We start from the raw sequence: 20,504 nt of genomic DNA on the forward strand, positions 1-20,504 counted from the left end.
GGCCTACCTGGCTTAAAGCTACATGGCTGATTTTGCTGAAAAATAACCATTAAGTTGGAAGCCGTCTGAGTTTACACTGACAAGGGTTATCTGTATCTCTTAAAAAACAAAAACATCCTTCCTGTCTCCAGCATGGACCTATTTGCCATGGCTAACTAAACGTTTATCTTGTATTAACACAAGAAAGCTTCATGATACAATAAATACACAAACTGATGACTCAACTAGGGCATTGATAAAAAGTAAAAATACTCAAATAGAAAATCAAGACCAATCTATAATTAGACCAATCAGAAACACTAAATACTTAGCTCCGCTGTAACTGTCCTCAGAATAGGATTAAACAGGTTGCAGAATTCTGCATCCCACATGCTTTACATTAATGAATGAGTTGTATTTGATGTACAATAACTGTGAAATATGGTGAAACTAATAAATAATATGATAGTTGGTGGCATCTTGTTTGATCAGGATTTTATCTAAGATTTCAAACTAAGTTCCCTTGGCAGCCTAATTCCAAGGGAATTCAGGGGAAAAGTTGATAGATTTTATTCAAAATTGGATGTTTTTTACTGTTCATCTTCGTAAATTCTGTGGAAATAAAAAAAAATCATTCAAATTGGAAATTTTTACTTTCATTTGCTGCAGACTTGTGGCCGAACATCGGCATCTGAGCAGATCCCTGTTTATACTAGTAAAAAGTAGTTAAAGAACACCTGATTTGTTTATCTGACCATAGTTAATGACTATAGTTTATCTGTCATGACCATGACTATAGCCACATGAAAATAGGGCATTCTTTAACTTCTTTATAGCGGTATATAATGAAGACCTGACATCAGCTGAACAAAACACGACAAAATGAACAAACAATAATGAGTAACATTTCTTGTGTGACTCCAACCCCAAAAAAGTAAAACACTCAGTCTTTTCTCAACATTTTCTTGACAAGTTCTTGTTTTTCAAGTAACGTCTTTCTGTCTACTCTTGTTCATATCGTTTCTATCACAATCAGCATGTATTCTGATAAATGTATTGGCACCCAGTAATAATTAAACACATTTTATCGCAATCCCCAAAGCAATTTGTCACATTGGAAGAAAAAAATGTGAGAATGTGAGTTGAAATTTAATGTTGCACCTGCAATAGTCCAACAACATATAGCCACAGAAAATTAAAAAGGTATCAGGCTATATTGTACCGTGACTATAGTTATGATACACTGCCCTATTTCTATTACCGTATTCGACGTAATAAGCGCCCAGGGCACTCTCAAAATAAGAAATAGGGGGCTCTTATCAGAATATTATTTTGGAGAAAAAAAGATAAATTTTGTGGTTTATGCTGACTGCCTGAAATGTTTATATACGACAGATATGTTTTTCCAGAATTTAATTGCCCATAATTAAAGGTGAATATAACACACGAGTGTGTATTGATACGCGAATAAATAAGTCTTGTGCACTTTGATCAATCGGAAGGGGTGCTAATTGGGATTGTTCACTTACCAATATATTAGCAAATATCGCTGTGGGCGCTTATTAGAGCTGGGCGCTTATTATGTTGGATACAGTAATATGACTTTCCGAAAACAGGGTAGCATTTTGATGGTTCGTCCTAAAAGAAAGATTAACACATCAGAACAAATTACAGGAAAGCAACATCGAAACGTGCATCCTGGTAGTGTAATTCAATTTGTAGTTCCATGTCTGGAGGAGACCCAGAACCACTCTACTGCCCTAATTGTAGTCCTCCACTCCTGGGAATATCCCAATTGGGTTATTTCAAAGGCTGAATTTGCATGCAAGAGCATAATATTTCACCCAGACATAGAAAAACAAGGAGAGAAGTGTCTACAGGTAGCACTGCCTGCTACTGATCTGATACAGATAGTGTTGATCACAGCATGGTCACCAACAGCTGAGACCCCCAGGGGAGATATACACGATACCCACACTGCTTGCCGTAATCACCCAGCTCTAGCATGTATTCCTCTCTTTTGTTTCAATCATTATTTCAAAATATTTGCAAACCTGTATACTCATTACAGACCTAACATGGCATAGTGGCCTATCAGTTTCCAGAATATAACATTTCAAAAGGATCAACAATATATGGGTTATCCAATTAATTCACATCTTCAGCATTTGTATCTTGAAAACATCCTTACTTCTACACTATCTTCTTCAGGCTAATATTAATACATCTATAATTACAATTATATCACACTGCAATTAATATCATTTCTTTTTAAATCAGTAAGTTTGTTAACCTAACAACAGATCATTAAGAATAACTACTGTCAGGACAATTATTTTCTTATATTTCTGTTTCAAAACCCCAAAACTCAAGTAGCATCATAATGATAATAAATATCAGAAAACCCTTCAAGTACAAATTGTTTCCATCTTTGACAAAGCAGATTATATAACGTGTTAATCAGTGTGCATAAATGTGTTCTGGAGTGTCACCAGAAATCTAGTCTTAAATATTCAATACAGTACCTGTTCATTCCTTTGATAAGGATGTTTCTTCAGACAGAGAATAAACTGCCTGTCTCCGTACGACGACATTGTTACTGGCTGTCTAGTCACCAAGTCCTCCGCAAAAAATCCTACATCATAGAAATCAAGCACTCATCCCGTTAGGCATAGTTATCTTCATTAAGTCCTGGCGTACAAATCATCAATTATTCCACACAGCTTACGTAATCCGGATCATCTTCCACAGCGAGAGACTGCCGTCCCACAAATGAAACACATGACACATTTTCCGCGATTGTAATATCCAATAATCCTTGTAAAAAATGGCATCATACGAAGCAGCACATTACATGAAGACTGCTGCAGTGAAGTGGTCAGAGGCCTTATCATCCTGGTACGAAGCTAGGCGCTGTCTGCAAGTGCTGGACCGGTCTGCAGCCATCATTGTGGGTATCTGAAAGATGGAGAGATGGGAGACTGTGAATGTCATGCTAGTTAGGCTGGGAACATTGCATCAATACACGCTGCACTTTGCATAGAGTTATCCGCAGAGCCATGCATACATCATTGCAGCAATTTTCAGGGTTGCAATTTCAAACATTATTATTAATGCTATTTCATTCATATGCATCATCAATAAAACCTTGCAGCAACTCTGGATGTCTTTATTTAGTTGATTACATTATATCCTAACAAATGCCATGCATTCCAAATGACTCAAAGGTGATTTTTTATTTTTGTTCAAACATTTTAAACTAAAACCCATGGAGACTTTTCTTGGAATTTCAAGCAAAATATCAACACATCTAATCATTAAATGAAGATAAATGTCTAAAGTCAAGACTATATTCTCAACAGAGAAGTCCTAAAGCTTTATATGTAAATTGATTTCATGCACGAGTTAGCCATGTTTCCAACTGAATTATCTGTTGCGTATATATTTGCAAGAGATATTCCCAGTAAGCACGAACACAAAGCTCTCGACTATGTTCAAGATGCATAACCACACTCCCCAAGGGCTCCAAACAAATTAAAAAATATATCACTGCACAATTTGGGGTAAAATACAAAAGAGTAAATGATTCATCAATCAATAGTTTCTCATCCTGATTCATCGAGCTCCAAACCGATACAAACATTTTCAGATCTTTCCTTGAAAATTGATATGCTATGTATCATACACTGATCAATTATGGTAGGACAGAGAGTCAGCATTAACCTCCATTACTAATATTTCAGGCTGAAGCAAAAAATTCATCTTCAACAAGAACTTTCACAATTCTCAGGCAGCTGACAAAAACAAAAATACAGGACCAACCCAAAGAAATTGTGCAAACATAATTTTATCATAAATTATCTAGGTTTTTTAAAAAGTGACAAATTTGTACTACAAATATGCATGCAGCCCTCCAGTAAATTTTTTTTGTCAGATATTAATGTGCAAAATATTGGTTCAAATGTCCCTTGTTTAATGAAGGGCCGACCGTTTGAAATCACCAACCCTCTTTAAAGCGCCTTATGCTAAAATTAATCCAGCAGGCAGGGCTAAGAAGTGAGAAAACAGTTCAGCAGGCTAAAGGTTAATAAACATGATAAATCAGGCCACAAACTAGTATTCATATGCCTAACACTCAAGACCACTTGCATGAGACTATAAGTGCTCTGGCATATTTTCACACACAAAATATACTCGATCATACGAGACATCAAAGTCAAGAGAATTGACTCAGAATTTACTTCTACATCACTGTATCACCTGTTATACAGCCGGACTGACACAGACATCGACTGACACAGCTACTGCTTGTCCTGGAGATCGTGTCAGTGATAGATGGTGATAACACCATAACTGTACACCCAGATAATGGCATGCACCGTATTGAGTGATATCGCCTATAGGTCAAATAGCAGGGAATCGCTTGACTTTGGTTTCACTATGCTTTTAGCAATATTCCAGCCATATCAAGACAAGGTACGCCAAAAATTGGCTTCACATTGTACCCAGGTGGGGAATCGAACTCAAGTCTTCAGTGTGACAAGCCATGTTTAACCACTGGGCTTCCAAAAGGCCAAAGGACAGAAATCAAGTTGACACTGAAATAATTACAAGATATAGATGCACTCCCTTACAAGCTGACCATTCTATATACACCTCAGGATAAGCTGGACAGTGCTATAGACATCTCTGCCTGAATGAATATTGTTTTATACATACCACAGTCAGTAATATTCCAGCAATATCACTGGTGCCATCATTACCTTAAGAACTACTAATATTTCGTCTTTGAGATCAGCAGTTATTTCTTAACCATGTTTTAACTCAATTATTCAACGGAGTAAGTCTGTCATGAAAACATCCCAGATTCATTTTCTGAAATCAATTCTGAATGCACTGAAGGCTATGCAAGCCCTTGAGTTCCTGGTTCCGTAAGATCCTTCACTAAAGCAGCTGACACTAATCAAGGATGCTAAACATGAAGCAAAACAAACTGATTGTTTTGTACAAAACATTTCACCTCGAAATTACCTCAGTCACAAACCAGCAAAACCCCTATTCATAACACCAGCATCGACAAAATCTCATCAAGCAAAAACAACATGGATGTAACTCCAAAACATCCCTTGATGTTCGTGTAGGCAGCAAGGCCAAAGGTCAAGCACAAGGGATACAACAGAGGAGAGTAATCCTATTCTAATAATCTCCCCTGTAACCATGGTGATGGGGAAAACAATACTGGAAGCTGATTTGAGCAATTGTCTGTGGCATGAAGACACAAAGACTTCAGTGAGGATATCTCTCCTGCCCGTCAAGGCATCTATCAAATAACACAAGCCAGGCAGGTCTCTTTGACAGGGCTCCTTGACCATTGTGATGGACACTGAGCTATTATACCTTAAAACCCTGGAAGCATTTAGGCCCAATGGACTTCATAAAGAATATGTTAACAAGGGGCTTAGTCGTGAACAGATGATTTCTTCAAACTCTGCCAGAACACACTGAGAAGGTCTACTTAATACACATACATGCAAGACGATATCAGCTTAAACTAAACTACAGTAAACTATGTGTATAACGAACACGCTTATATTGAACTGACCAATGTAATGAACTTATTTTTTAGTCCCGGACATTTGTTGTATATATGCTGTATATTCAAAATTATTTTTTTCTCCAAAATACTGAATGCACATTATACTTGGGTGCACACTATGCTCAAGAAAATACAGTATATGCTTATAACGAACTACGGTTATTGCAAACTAAAATAAGTGGCTATGAGTTTGTCTCAACCGTAGTTTACGGTATCATAATATAATTCAGTTATTCAATGGTTGCTGGTTAGAATTGTAGTATTCTAGTAGAACTTCACTCAATCTACTCAAGTCATCTACTCATGACAGCCCATGCTTGAGGAGTAAAATCTACTTAAAAACAAGCGGACTGACAAGTTCAGACCAGCGTACTCATAAGATATCTGATAGTAAACTGGATAGTAATGTATAAATTGTAAGTAAGTTGCTTCAAAATCACAACTAAACGCTAAGTTCACATCTGCCCTGCTTTGAAAACATCCTTATTCATGTTTGTTTAATGTTTTTTTAGGTCTGATTTGTTTTTTAGATGGAAAACATAATATAAACATGTGTAGTTTCATAAACTTATCTAACTGTGAGAAAGATATTATAAACATGATAAATAAGAATAACTTCCGTGATAAACAACAAAATTGCTATTGATGATAATGAAATTGCCACAACAAAGAAGATGATTGTGAGCCTCTAAATTAAGTCCAAAATCAATTTTCTCTATCTAGGCTAACTGAATAGCATAGTTATCTTATGCATGGTTATAACACATAAAAACATTCGGACACCTTGACACATATACACACCCAGTCCTGTGTTGGTAGCTTCATGGACATGAATACGTTCGATTGTTGTTTAACACCACACTCAGCAATATTCCAGCTGTATGATGGCGGTCTATAAGAAAGGGTCCAGTGATTGACATCATGAGCATCGATCTACACAATTGGGATATGATGACATGCATCAACCAAGTCAGTGAGCCTGATCACCTGATCCCATTAGTCATATGGGTTGCTGAAGACAGATTCCATGAATAGCTAGGGATTACAGGTATTAACAAGCTTATATTTGACCACCCAGTGGACCCAGTGGATACATAATAACTTTACGCCAATACTGACAGAGAGACAAATGGAAAGAGAATGACATCTCCGGGTACAACATAATGCGTCAAAACAATTGTTTGCAAAATTGATTTCAGTTTCTTAAGGATGTATGGAAGTATTTACGTTTTTGCAAGCTTGAAAGGAGTCAAGCAAGTTAGACATTACATGAGACTCTGTAAACAGCCTTCCACAATTTCCTGTTATGAGGATTCAGACACAAGAAAAACAAATTAAGAATGACTTCAGTAAAAGAGAAGAAGGCATTACTTGAGCCATAATGACAAAGAAGCATTACTGAACCACAATACGAGAAGGAATCATCACTTGAGCACTGTTGAGTCACAATGTGAGAAGGAAGCATTGTTGAGTCACAATGTGAGAAGGAAGCATTGTTGAGTCACTATGTGAGAAGGAAGCATTAGATGAGCATTGTTGAGTCACAATGTGACAAGAAAGCATTACATGAGCATTGTCTAGTCACTATGTGAGAAGGAAGCATTACATGAGCATTGTCAAGTCACAATGTAGCAAGAAAGCATTATATGAGCATTGTTGAGTCATAATGTAAAGAGAAAGCATTACTTGAGCATTGTTGAGTCACAATGTAGCAAGAAAGCATTACATGAGCATTGTTGAGTCACAATGTAAGGAGAAAGCATTACATGAGCATTGTTGAGTCACAATGTAGCAAGATTGCATTACTTGAGCATTGTTGAGTCACAATGTAAGGAGAAAGTATTACTTGAGCATGGTTGAATCACAATGTAAAGAGAAAGCATTACTTGAGCATGGTTGAATCACAATGTAAGGAGAAAGCATTACTTGAGCATTGTGGAGTCACAATGTAAGAAGAAGCATAAATGGAAAACAATTGTGTAAGAATGTATAATACATGAGATGAACAACACCAACACGTCCAGAACCATAAAAGAGAGCATATGTCTGCACTGCCTTGCTGAATCTTCTGTAGTATTTCTATCACAAAAATACTTCACAGGCGCAGACCAAGTTGAGATAGAGAGAAAGTGCAGCATGACACAGAGCATGGTGCCATAATCAATACATGGAAGAGCTGGAACATGAGTGCACTGCTTCTATTTTAGCCACTCAGTCACCAGTTGTCAAAAATGTACACTAACATTCTGTAGGTAGCCAGGACGTTCATATTTCAACCCAACTCTGTCTGCTCTCCCTTTGTATGCAGAGCTCTGTCACAGTAACACTGCCAGCTTATAAATGGACGCTAGTTCAAATATCTTGATGATATTTCTTTGTCTGTTTTGTTTGGCTTTATATACATAATGTACAGATTGTCCCAAAGTTAACCTGTTAAGATGGACTCAGGTTTGTGCTATGGTTGACCTGTAAAAATGGACCTGGGTTTGAGCTACCGCTAACCGGGTAAGATGGACCTGTTTTTGTGTTATAGTTAACCGGTAAGATGGACCTGGGTTTGTGTTATAGTTAAGATGTGAAGATGGATTAGGGATAGAACTGCCATTAACCTGTTAAGATGGACCTGCATTTGAGCTACTGCTAACCTGGTAAGATGGACCTGTTTTTGTGTTATAGTTAACCGGTAAGATGGACCTGGGTTTGTGTTATAGTTAAGATGTGAAGATGGACTAGGGTTAGAGCTGCCATTAACCTGTTGAGATGGACTTGGGTTAGAACTGCCACTAACCTGTTAAGATGGACCTGCATTTGAGCTACAGCTAACCTGGTAAGATGGACCTGTTTTTGTGTTATAGTTAACCTGTTAAGATGGACGTGGGTTAGAGCTAAAATTAACTTGTTAAGATGGATTCGGGTTAGAGCTACAGCTAACCTGGTAAGATGGACCTGTTTTTGTGTTATAGTTAACCTGTTAGGATGGACTTGGGTTAGAGCTAAAATTAACTTGTTAAGATGGATTCGGGTTAGAGCTACAGCTGACCTGGTAAGATGGACCTGTTTTTGTGTTATAGATAACCTGTTAAGATGGATTTGGGTTAGACCTACTGCTAACCTGGTAAGATGGACCTGTTTTTGTGTTATAGTTAACCTGTTAAGATGGACGTGGGTTAGAGCTAAAATTAACTTGTTAAGATGGATTCGGGTTAGAGCTACAGCTAATCTGGTAAGATGGACCTGTTTTTGTGTTATAGATAACCTGTTAAGATGGATTTGGGTTAGACCTACTGCTAACCTGGTAAGATGGACCTGTTTTTGTGTTACAGTAACCTGTTAAGATGGACGTGGGTTAGAGCTGCTATTAACCTGTTAAGATGGACCTAGGTTTGTGCCATTGATAACCTGAATGACAAGCACAATTATAAGTAATCAAAAAAGTATTAAAAAAAATAGCAGAACTTGTTAGAATTAACACACTATCAAGCAAAGAGTATTTTACTAACTACTTAAAAACTCAATGGAAAAACAAATATATATCAACACTGTTTAGAATCTTACATACATATCTTACAAATATATCTATAGGCAGTTGTCCGCAGTACTTTAGAAACTGTGAAGAGAGATTAGAGTATGTGTCTACAGCCTAGCACTGCACACATTGTGGTGTTTTTCTATAATTCGGTACAAAAATTGGTTTGTCTCTCATGCGGTCCGACACTCCTGTGTACCCTGTCAACTGCATATATCAACTCTCTAGTGCAACCTGCAGTCAATACACATCCCCTATACACCCTGGAGAGCTGCTAATTAGTTGCAGCAGTAACTTACAGTAAGCTGCCTGACCCACCACACTGATTAGTTTAAGCTGGCCATTATGTCAGGAGAGCTGTGCCAGGGGTGGGGGGCTGATCTGAATGTGTTCATCCACCACATACAATCTCCAATATGCCATACAGCAAACATTTGCAATACAGGTAACCCAGCAGACCTATCAAGGAGTTGTGACACAACAGTTCACATATCATGTCTAAAGTGATAGAAATTAACAGTCCATGGGGCTTGCTGATTGAGGGTTGAATTTCCGTTATCTAGACCCAATTTATGGATAAGAACTTAAGTACATTGAGGAAACTGTATATAAATTGTGTCTGCTTCGTCTTCCCACAACTGGGGCAGTCGGGTAGCCTAGTGGTTAAAGCGTTCACTCGTCACGCCGAAGATCGGTTTCGATTCCCGACCTGGGTACAATGTGTGAAGCCCATTTCTGGTGTCCCCCATCGTGATATTGCTGGAATATTGCTTAAAGTGGCGTAAAACCATACTAACTCACTCATTCTTCCCACAACTTCTAAGAAATGCCTAAGAAACAATTGAATCTAGGTACAAATAAAACTTCGATTTTAAATGTTCAGGCTATGAAAAGGATCCTTTAACTTTTATTCTTAATTTCAAACAAGGCATATATATGTATCAAGTTATTGGCATATTCATTAGGAATAAGTGTCACAATAAGCTTGTTTAACTAAAATTACAATGAAAATAACTAACCAAAACCTTAAAAAACCAAACTAGAAAATAGTAATTCACTACATACCAACCAACACTTGTCTGAGGCACCCTAGACAACTATTAGAAGAAGGGGCCATATACTACTCACTGATCTCCCTGATAAACACTGGTCTCATTTATCTACTCCAGACATTCTCCTCTAGTATATATAACAAAAACAATTGCCAATACGCATCATATGAACACTGGTTAACAATCCCCAATAAACACCTCATTGACTTTCAGATTGTGGAAACCATCTCTTGCAAATTGTCTATGAATATCTTAGGTTTTATCACAATGTTTATTACGTTGTTTTCTGTATATTCATTTTGTATATAGATCTATATGATGTGATGTTGCTGCATGGATATATCTTATATTAAACATTTTTGACAGCAGCATGAATTTGCTTCTATATTCTCCATACCAATATATCATTTGATGGTGGGTTGTTTTCAAAGTGGCATCTACCTTAAAAGGATGATGGACTGTCAATTTTTACACATTTATAATTAGATTATCAACTGATTCATTACCTATCAATATTTTCATACATAACAATGAACATTCTTTGAATGAAAAAGCTATTTCAAAATTATGAATAATACAATGGAACGGCATCATAACAGTAGAGAAGTGAGTTAATGTTTTTTCTTACTCGACATCAATGCTACAGTCCTATATATGACAGTCTTGAAGCAATCATATATGGACCTGATTTAACCTATGGTTGATAGCAGATATTCAATTTCTATAACTATTCCATCCAAGATTAAGACAGCTCTAATTTAATGGACTTATAGGCCCATCAGCCCCATAAAAATACAAAATTACTTCAATTCTTTTTAACATGCTTACCTAAAATATATTCGTAATTTTAATGTTGACGCAAATATAACTGGGTCTTTTAATATTCGAATAACAATAATATAACATGCAGAACCTTCATAGGCGTTGGGACAAAATAATTAAACATAACCTACACACGAGAAACGACTCGGTGATTTGAATGGTTAACGTACCACGAACTCCTCCAAATATATTTGTTTAAAAGGACACTGTTTTTCAACATCATTAAAAACGCAATGTGACATTTGTGAGTTGTTAAACGGTAAAAGATTTCCCCCACTAAAAAGTCAAACTAACTAAACAACGAAAGGCTGAAATGTTTAGGAACCCAGGAATAATTAATTCACAAGATCACTCAAGCATCGGAATAACAATTTCTGGGGCAAGTCCACAGCTGAGACTGTTCCACTAAGTTTTAGATCGCGCTCCACGTCAAGGAAAGCGCCAGAGAACTTACCAGCGATCCTGTTGGACAGTTTGAAAATACGAGTATTCAAAATCAAGTTTGTATAACTTACAAACAGTTTTACCTTATGGATTATCACTGAAAACACAATACATCCAAGTCACCGAGGTGTCACACTCCATTTCGATGGCCTGTCATGTTTACAGCCAAAGCGAGGCGCACATCCGGCGCACCTGTGTCATCGTGACCCATATCGATTTCACACGTGTAAAGGGAGACGAACAGAAAGCGAAATTGTTTCTTCGGTAGAGTGACCTCAACGGAGGATGACTTTACTCTTAATAATGTTTTACGCGATAACTATTTCAAGGTTAACTAAAACTAATATTATATTTCTAGAAAATTACAGTTAATATCTATAGGTGGATGAAAGAGTGGAAATATATAATTATTTTAGGTTCAACCAAACTTTAACTATTGCAAGCTTCAATTAAGAAAGTGATCAACTGTAACAAGTGCTACTTAAGAGATAAGACTTCCCCAGTATCGTAGAAATTACAGAACTTTTTTTGTGTGTTGAGTCCCATCTGAGAAATACTGTTAGTGCCATAGCCAGCAAGGGAGGAACTTTTATAGATATCAGTTTTATTTGAATCAAGTTGGGGACAAGTGATATAATACTTGCCTTTAATGAGTTCATTTGTAAATTATTAAATAATTAAACTGTGCCCGGATTCATACAGTTTGCACATCGGTTTTTCTTTTCATACCTCAATGAACAAAAAAAAATACACAGTCAATCATTAACTCTATAATAGTAGGCTGTTCTCATAATCAAATATTAATGTAGTACCACCTTTGTGCTTATATAATGAAACATATGTAGGATACATGTATGTGTAAGCAACTATACTTCTGCCACCTGCCTCCAAACTTGTGATATCTAAAGGAATAGTGTCATTCCACAGCATAATTAGATTTCTGTTGTACTGGGTAACAGTTTTTATTTCTGAGCCTTATTTGACTAATGTTCTGTTATCCCTGTTATAGTCATACCTTACATAAATTGTCATACCCCCATTCCACATCCCCCATTACAAACCCCCATTCTCCATCCCCCATTACAAACCCCCATTCTCCATCCCCCATTACAAACCCCCATTCCCCATCCCCTATAGTATAAACCCCCATTCTCCATCCCCCATTATAAACCCCCATTCCCCATCCCCTAGTATAACCCCCCATTCTCCATCCCCCATTATAAACCCCCATTCTCCATCCCCCATTATAAACCCCCATTCTCCATCCCCCATTATAAACCCCCATTCTCCATCCCCCATTATAAACTCCCATTCTCCATCCCCCATTATAAACCCCCATTCTCCATCACCCATTATAAACCCCCATTCTCCATCACCCATTATAAACCCCCTATCTCCATCACCCATTATAAACCCCCATTCTCCATCCCCCATTATAAACCCCCATTCTCCATCACCCATTATAAACCCCCATTCTCCATCCCCCATTATAAACCCCCATTCTACATCCCCCATTATAAACCCCCATTCTCCATCCCCCATTATAAATCCCCATTCTCCATCCCCCATTATAAACTCCCATTCTCCATCCCCCATTATAAACCCCCATTCTCCATCCCCCATTATAAACCCCAATTCTCCATCACCCATTATAAACCCCCATTCTCCATCACCCATTATAAACTCCCAGTGACGTCATCCTTTTGTTCTCCAGTCAGGTTAAATCTCATAAACAGCTAGGGGTGTTATGAGGTCTGCAGGATTGTATATAATATCCCCGGGATTTTATAGGATATACCAGGCATATTTGCTCTATTACGGATTATAATATCCCGGGTATTATTATTTCAACTTCCGTTCATATTAATTTGTAATGTGTAATGAAATGTAAAATCAAATGACAAATGTTCTTTATATTCCCAAGGATTGAACAAGTAACATCACATCTGTATCCCATTGAGTGTACCACTAGGCTACAGAGACACTGATATATTGCAATTCTTTTTAGAATGTCTTTTTCAGGAACTGTACACCAGCAACAGATATTTTACGCCCGTTTCCTAAGTCTCATGGAAAATATGTTTGAAATATAAAAATGTTGATAAATGTTCTTTTAAGTCTCTTTTTGGGGTTTATAGGTTAGATAAAACACTTCCTCTCAGGGTCATAATTATTTTCAAATCTGTTGTAACATGGAAAGGAGATACTCGGAGATACTCCAATAAGTACACTACCATATTCCCTGTATTAACCACTACGTTCTGTGATCCAATAAGCATACTACCATATTCCCTGTATTAACCACCACGTTCTACGATCCAATAAGTACACTACCATATTCCCTGTATTAACCACCATGTTCTGTGATCCAATAAGTACACTACCATATTCCCTGTATTAACCACCATGTTCTGTGATCCAATAAGTACACTACCATATTCCCTGTATTAACCACCATGTTCTGTGATCCAATAAGCATACTACCATATTCCCTGTATTAACCACCACATTCTGTGATCCAATAAGTACACTACCATATTCCCTCTATTAACCACCACGTTCTGTGATCCAATAAGTACACTACAATATTCCCTGTATTAACCACCATGTTCTGTGATCCAATAAGCATACTACCATATTCCCTGTATTAACCACCACGTTCTACGATCCAATAAGTACACTACCATATTCCCTGTATTAACCACCATGTTCTGTGATCCAATAAGTACACTACCATATTCCCTGTATTAACCACCACGTTCTGTGATCCAATAAGTACGCTACAATATTCCCTGTATTAACCACCATGTTCTGTGATCCAATAAGCACACTCCCATATTCCCTGTATTAACCACCATGTTCTGTGATCCAGTAAGCACTCCCTATGCAAGCAACTGCTGACCAATCAGTCAGTAATCTATATAATTGCCCCATACAGAGAAAATGATACTTGACAGTGAGTATTGTTTTGTCTACATTACAGATTTTGTAACAAATGTTACTTAGGATAACACTTTCTTAGTAAAGTACAGCTTCCAGTACTTTTGGGGTTGAGTCCCATCTGGGTTGAGTCACAAGGGGTAAATAACAGACTAGTAAATTTGTAACAAATTACTTTTTTCATCAACATTTGAACTGTTTGTTCACTACCACAAAAAACAAATCATGGTTTTAATAAGCTTCCCACAATGTCAATTTTCTGTGTATCCAGGGTCACTTATTATGGCGATTACAGTACTTAAGTCTAGAACAATGATGATATCATGGGGGGAGAAATAAAGATAGTTTGACTTTATGATGGGTCCCAACCCTTTACAGTAAGAACTGGAGGTTCACAGAGAAATAAGGATAGATTGACTCAATGATTGGTATAAACCTTTTTGAGTGAGAGCTGGAGGTTCAAAGAGAAATAAATAAAGATAGATTGATTCAATGATTTGTATAAACCTTTTTCAGAAAGAACTATGTTAGTTTCCTGTGAGAGATGACTAACCAAAACCGAAAACCTGCTTTCCAGAACCTTCTTCCAGAAGCAGATTCAGGGTTTTGAAAACAATCTACACAAGTCAGAAAATTCACAAATACATGATAGAGGGACAGTGGGATGCGGACATGGAATGAATAGACAGTTAGTTTTAAATCAAATTATATTTAAAAATGAAACCATGTGGAAGTAATCTTTGATCGATGACCATGTGCCAGTACAGTTAATGTTCTGGATATAATATCGCTAACTTAAAATATTTTCGATTGAAAATAAAAAAATATTATAAAATACATTGAGAGGTCTAGATCTTTTTTGCTCCTCAGTTTATGTAAACATTTCTCCCCTGTCACAACTGAAAAAAAGTGAACTTAAGAAAATAAGACTGATTTCTATATAAATGTTTCCACTTGTTACTCAGCTTTGACTCCCTACAGTACACTGGTTCTGTAAGTGACAGAATCGGTTTGATTCTGACTCTGATTGAAGTTCAAATCTTGTCGAAATTTGCTATAGCAGGTTTCTGCTGGCTGGTGCTGTTGAAAAATGATTTCTCTCACTGGACAATGGAGCTAAGTCCTCCTTTAAGTCAGTACTCCAGTGGTCCTAGGCAAATGAAGAGAGTAATTTCTCTTCACAAATCAGTTCATGGTTGTTTTTGTGTTTGTAAACAGACGTTCTATACCATTTTAGAAATAATAAATATTTATGATTTAAAAAAAATATTTTTCATTCATTTTTTGTAGAAAAACATTGAATGTGAATGTAATTTATTTGTATCAACAAAGTTGATAATTGCATTTTGTTAAAGTCACATTTGCACAAGCCTTCATATACCAGCTTGTGTCTGATGAACACTGTATGAAAATATTATTACATCAAAGTAAATAGGGCAGAGTTTCTCTTCACTATGTTTACTATTAATGATTTCAATTTGCATGATTATTGAAATCATGCTTACAAAAACTGAGTTTTATATCATTGGAAAGGTCTTTAGAGACCTGTGCTGTTGAAACAGGGAAAATAATATGATTGTTTCAACATAATCAACAGAAAAAAGGTAAATACATTCGCATATTTTACATTTGTGTAAAATTTTAATTTAATTACAGCTTTTTATATGTTAATCAATAAATGTATACATAGCATGTATTGAACAAAGTTTATGGTTATATTAAAAAAAATAAGATATCATTTGTACAGTTTGCAATCCAATAAAGCCAAGAGATAAGTTTTACAAGGGGAGATAACTGCATCTTTAGCTTGAAAGTGATGTCCAGAGTGATCTTATGATCCCAGCATACAACTAACTCCCAAATGTACAAGTACCCTATGCATGAAAAGAAAACCCTCAACATTTATCAACATTTAACAACAACAACAACAATAATAATATGCTTGTAACACCCATAACTCCATACACAATGCATGTTGAAAGTGCTGAATTTTTATTACTCTGGACTGTTGATCAGAGTGCGCTCCATTTTCAATTCTCAGCTCCCTGAGGAGTATACAACCCAAGCTCCCTTTGAGGTGCTCGATGGTTAACAGTCATCCCACCGGGTACCCATTCTCTGCTGTGTGAACAGAGGCATATTTCAAACAATGTCACTTGCCCAAGGAAACGCCACATCTGCTGCAAGTTCTTCAGTGTGGGGCGGGACAGAAGCCCTAGAAACTCTCAGGAGAACAAGCTGCTGAATAGTCACCCATCAAAGGACTCTCCGAGATTAGCCTTGCTTTACTTCGCCAGATTTGTGACCTGTGCACTGTGCATAGAGCTTGTCCCGCTACTGAATGAATGCTTGGTTGAAGTGGCCTGTAATAATTGTTCCAGTGGTTAACCAATTGGGAGGTCAGGGCACCATGACACACAGACATGTATGTCACAGGTTGTAACAGTGAGTGAGTGAGTGAGTTGGGTTCAACGCCACTTTTAACAGTATTCCAGTTGTATCACGGCGTGTCAGCTTAATGTGGGAGGAAAGCCCAAAGTGAGTCAGGTCTCAGACATTTACCACTTCGGTGAAACCCACAAGCATGGGTATGGTGCTGACAAACCTAGAAACATAATCGGGCCGAACCTGGATTCGAACCCACAATCATAGGTTTCTGGCGTGCCGAAGGGACGCAACTCTGCACAGCAAATCTTAGACGACTGGGCCCCCCGTGCCCCCACTGATGTAACAGAAGTTTGGTATTCATTACAAATATTGCACAGCAAATCGCGGCGCCTTAGACGACTGGGCCACCCGTGCCCCCAACAGGTTGTAACAACCCAACAACATCAGTCTGCACTTACGACAAGCCTGGGATGTGTTCCCACCAGCTGGGTGATTAGTTACAGTGAAAGTGCCATTGAATCCATGTCCAAAAGAATAGATGGATCGATGAATGTATAAAAGATGAAACAGGGCTCTAGGTAGAATGATCGTCATACCACACATCCTCCACCCTCATCTGGCCTGGAGCAAACAAACCACTCTGTTTGTTGTTTAACCTAGCAATATGTAAATAATCAAGTCTGGACCTCCCAAACCAGTGATTGATATTATCAGCAACGATCCACACCTTTGGGATGTATTGACATTTTACCAGTGAGCCTGAACACCCAATCCATTAAGTTATCTCGTACAACAAGCTAGATTGCTGGGGACCAATCCTAAACCAGAATCTCCCCTGGCTGTGACAAACCAGTGGTCGACGGTGTGAACACTGTAATGACTCAGCTTGCAAATAGGAGCTGCTGTTTCCATGTGTTGCCCTACTGTGTAACACTTTGTTCAACAAACAAACTGAAATTAACAACACCAACTTACTCTGCACATCTTAACATGATGACAGCCAAAAAATACAGGATTTGTGTCACTGATTTAACAGTGTGTGTGAGTTGGGTTTAACGCCGCTTTTAACAGTATTCCAGTTATATCACGGCATGTCAGCTTAATGTGGGAGGAAAGCCCATAGTGATGCAGATCTCAGACGTTTACCACTTCGGTGAAACCCAAGAGCACGGGTATGGTGCTGACAAACCTAGAAACATAATCAGGGTGAACCGGGATTCGAACCCACAATCATAGGTTTTCTGGGGTGTCCAGGGGACGCAACTCTGCACAGCAAATCTTAGACGACTGGGCCACCCGTGCCCCCACTGATGTAACAGAAGTTTGGTATTCATTACAAACAATTTTGTAAATGTATTTACTTCTCTGTTAACAACAATCATAAATAAAGTTCAAGTTAAAACTGAATAAATCAGTAAGTTGGTAATTTCACCAGTACATGCATAAATAATATAGTGACATTATGTTTTAGATATACACCCTGATCTCTACCAAGCCCATCTTCTCGGGGGCAAGCATGTCCACTAACCTATAGCCTGGGATCTGAACCCACACTGCCGGGGTGAGGCACCAAGCCCATCTTCCCGGGGGCAAGCATGTCCACTAACCTATAGCCTGGAATCTGAACCCACACTGCCGGGGTGAGGCACCAAGCCCATCTTCCCGGGGCAGGCATGTCCACTAACCTACACCCTGGGATCTGAACCCACACTGCCGGGGTGAGGCACCTAATCGCCAGGACACAAAGTCAGCGATCTAACCCACTCTGTCACGAAAATGAAAGTCCGACAACTGGTAGTCTAGATCCTGTACTTCATGTACCCCTGTCAAGTGTAAATTTGTATGGATCCCATGGCCGAAAGCTATGAACACACAATGCCATTTAGAAGGTTGTCAAATGTAACAAATGTGATATTTGGGATAACATAATCTTGCTTTTAATTATTTGTTACTTTTGTCACATTTCAAATATTTTCAGTCGACAGATTCGTAAACCAAGTTTTAAAAAAACCTAGCCTTAGTATAGTAATGTGCCCCGATATCAACTACTCCTGACAGGTAACCGATATAACAAACGGATATAAATGGTTGAATATGATATAAAACTGATATAACAAAATGTTTTTATTGTTCAAATCTGATATAGTTCACTGAATTTGTCAGAATCAAACTGGATATTTTCTTCATAACTGACAAATATTCACAGTGTGATTGATACATGGTATATTGCTGAATCTTTTGCTGTGAAACATGTCAAAATGTCAGACACAAATAAATAGCAGTGAGTGAGTATGGTTTTATGCCGCTTTTAGCAATATTCCAGTAATATCACAGTGGGGGACACCAGAAATGAGCTTCACACATTGTACCCATGTCGGGAATAGAACCCCGGCCTTTGGCATGACGAGCGACGCTTTTACCACCAGGCTACCTGACCGCCCCTAAATAAATAACAGACAGTAAGAGTTGCATTATTGTTTTATTTCCATGGAGATGACTTGACAGAGCTGTAGTGATCTGCAGTCATGTAAAATGAAACATCTACAACAAAACATAAAGATGTATTCTCGTGATTGTTGTCTCCATTCCTGAGGCCGGACAATATGCTTCCTTCTCTTACAGATCAGCCTTTATTGAATATGGCAAAAGTAAAACTAATGTGTTTGATGGAACACATGCTAATGTTTAACATCTGTTTGTATTCATTTGGAAGAATAAATTATCTCAAATCAACTTTGAAACTGATTTAATGTTAGGCTTGCTGCATGTTTGTAAATTAGCCTGAAGATATGAAAGAAGAAATATTGTCCTGGCCTCCCTGTACTAATGTATTTGTGTGTCACTGGGGAACTTCCTCTCTACTGCATAGAAATCTCATTCTCATTAAAATCAGATCTATTACTCTGATACGATTCCTCTTTGCGCAAGTGAGTGAGTGAGTACTGTTTTACACCACTTTTAGCAGTATTCCAGTAATATCTTGGCGGGGGACACCAGAAATGGGTTTCACACATTGTACCCATGTGGGGAATCAAACCTGGGTCTTCGGGGTGATGAGTGACTGTTTTAACCACTAGGCTACCCCACCACCTCTCTCTCGGCACGAAGATGTGACAACCCTTGCATAGATTGCATCAGGGGAACCCTGAGTGAACATGGCAGGTACAGTCAAGTCTCGTTAATCCGACACTCGTTAATCCGACACTTGGCTTTATCCGACACAAATGATGGGAACCGATTGATTCAGTGCTATTTAGTCCCGTTAATCTGACATTCTCGCACTCCGACTCCGACACACCTAATTTGCAACGAATTACCGAAATCACTCATTAATCAGTCTCGTTAATCCGACACAGTGGTCAGCGTACTCCGTGGTCATCTGCCTGCGAGTACACAACCCCGTGTTTTGACACGTACTGGCTGCAGAGATTAACTTAACAATTAACAGGAAAAGCTATTCAAACCTGTATGTACAAAGCTATACAAATGTAGTTTACAAATTGAAGCCAGATTAATGTGCATGAAGCCAGTTTAAAATACGAACAGGTATATAAAACATGGTCGACTCACCATGGTCGACTGGTATGTAAACAAGAAAGCATTACATGGTACACACGGTTATTATCTAACGTGAAGACGTCCGATTTTCGATCACAAATCAATTAATTTCGTTAATCCGACATACTCGTTAATCCGACACAATCATGTGCAACCAACGATGTCGGATTAACGAGACTTGACTGTATCTTAATGGAGT

At 38.0% G+C, this 20,504-nt stretch overlaps 1 protein-coding gene across 10 annotated transcripts in view; it reads right to left on the reverse strand.

Annotated features, from left to right (window-relative positions):
* The window catches only part of LOC139467890 (rap guanine nucleotide exchange factor 6-like), a 172,936-nt gene extending 161,352 nt beyond the window's left edge, over positions 1-11,584 (reverse strand). For 8 of the 10 annotated variants that reach the window (XM_071249434.1, XM_071249423.1, XM_071249424.1 and 5 more), the window contains exons 1-2: positions 11,503-11,584; positions 2,505-2,937 (exon numbers count right to left, since the gene is read on the reverse strand). In XM_071249434.1, the coding sequence (XP_071105535.1) occupies positions 2,505-2,573 (69 nt within the window). In that variant the 5' untranslated portion in view covers positions 2,574-2,937; positions 11,503-11,584. Of the gene's footprint in view, positions 1-2,504; positions 2,938-6,376; positions 6,468-11,490 lie in introns of all 10 variants that reach the window. The other 2 variants (XM_071249420.1, XM_071249421.1) reach the window with 2 other exon arrangements.
* Between the last annotated feature and the right edge of the window lie 8,920 nt (positions 11,585-20,504).

Source organism: Haliotis cracherodii, unplaced genomic scaffold, assembly GCF_022045235.1.
Source record: "Haliotis cracherodii isolate W230 unplaced genomic scaffold, xgHalCrac1.p SCAF_2, whole genome shotgun sequence".
In the NCBI taxonomy this organism is placed as follows: Eukaryota; Metazoa; Mollusca; class Gastropoda; order Lepetellida; family Haliotidae; genus Haliotis; species Haliotis cracherodii.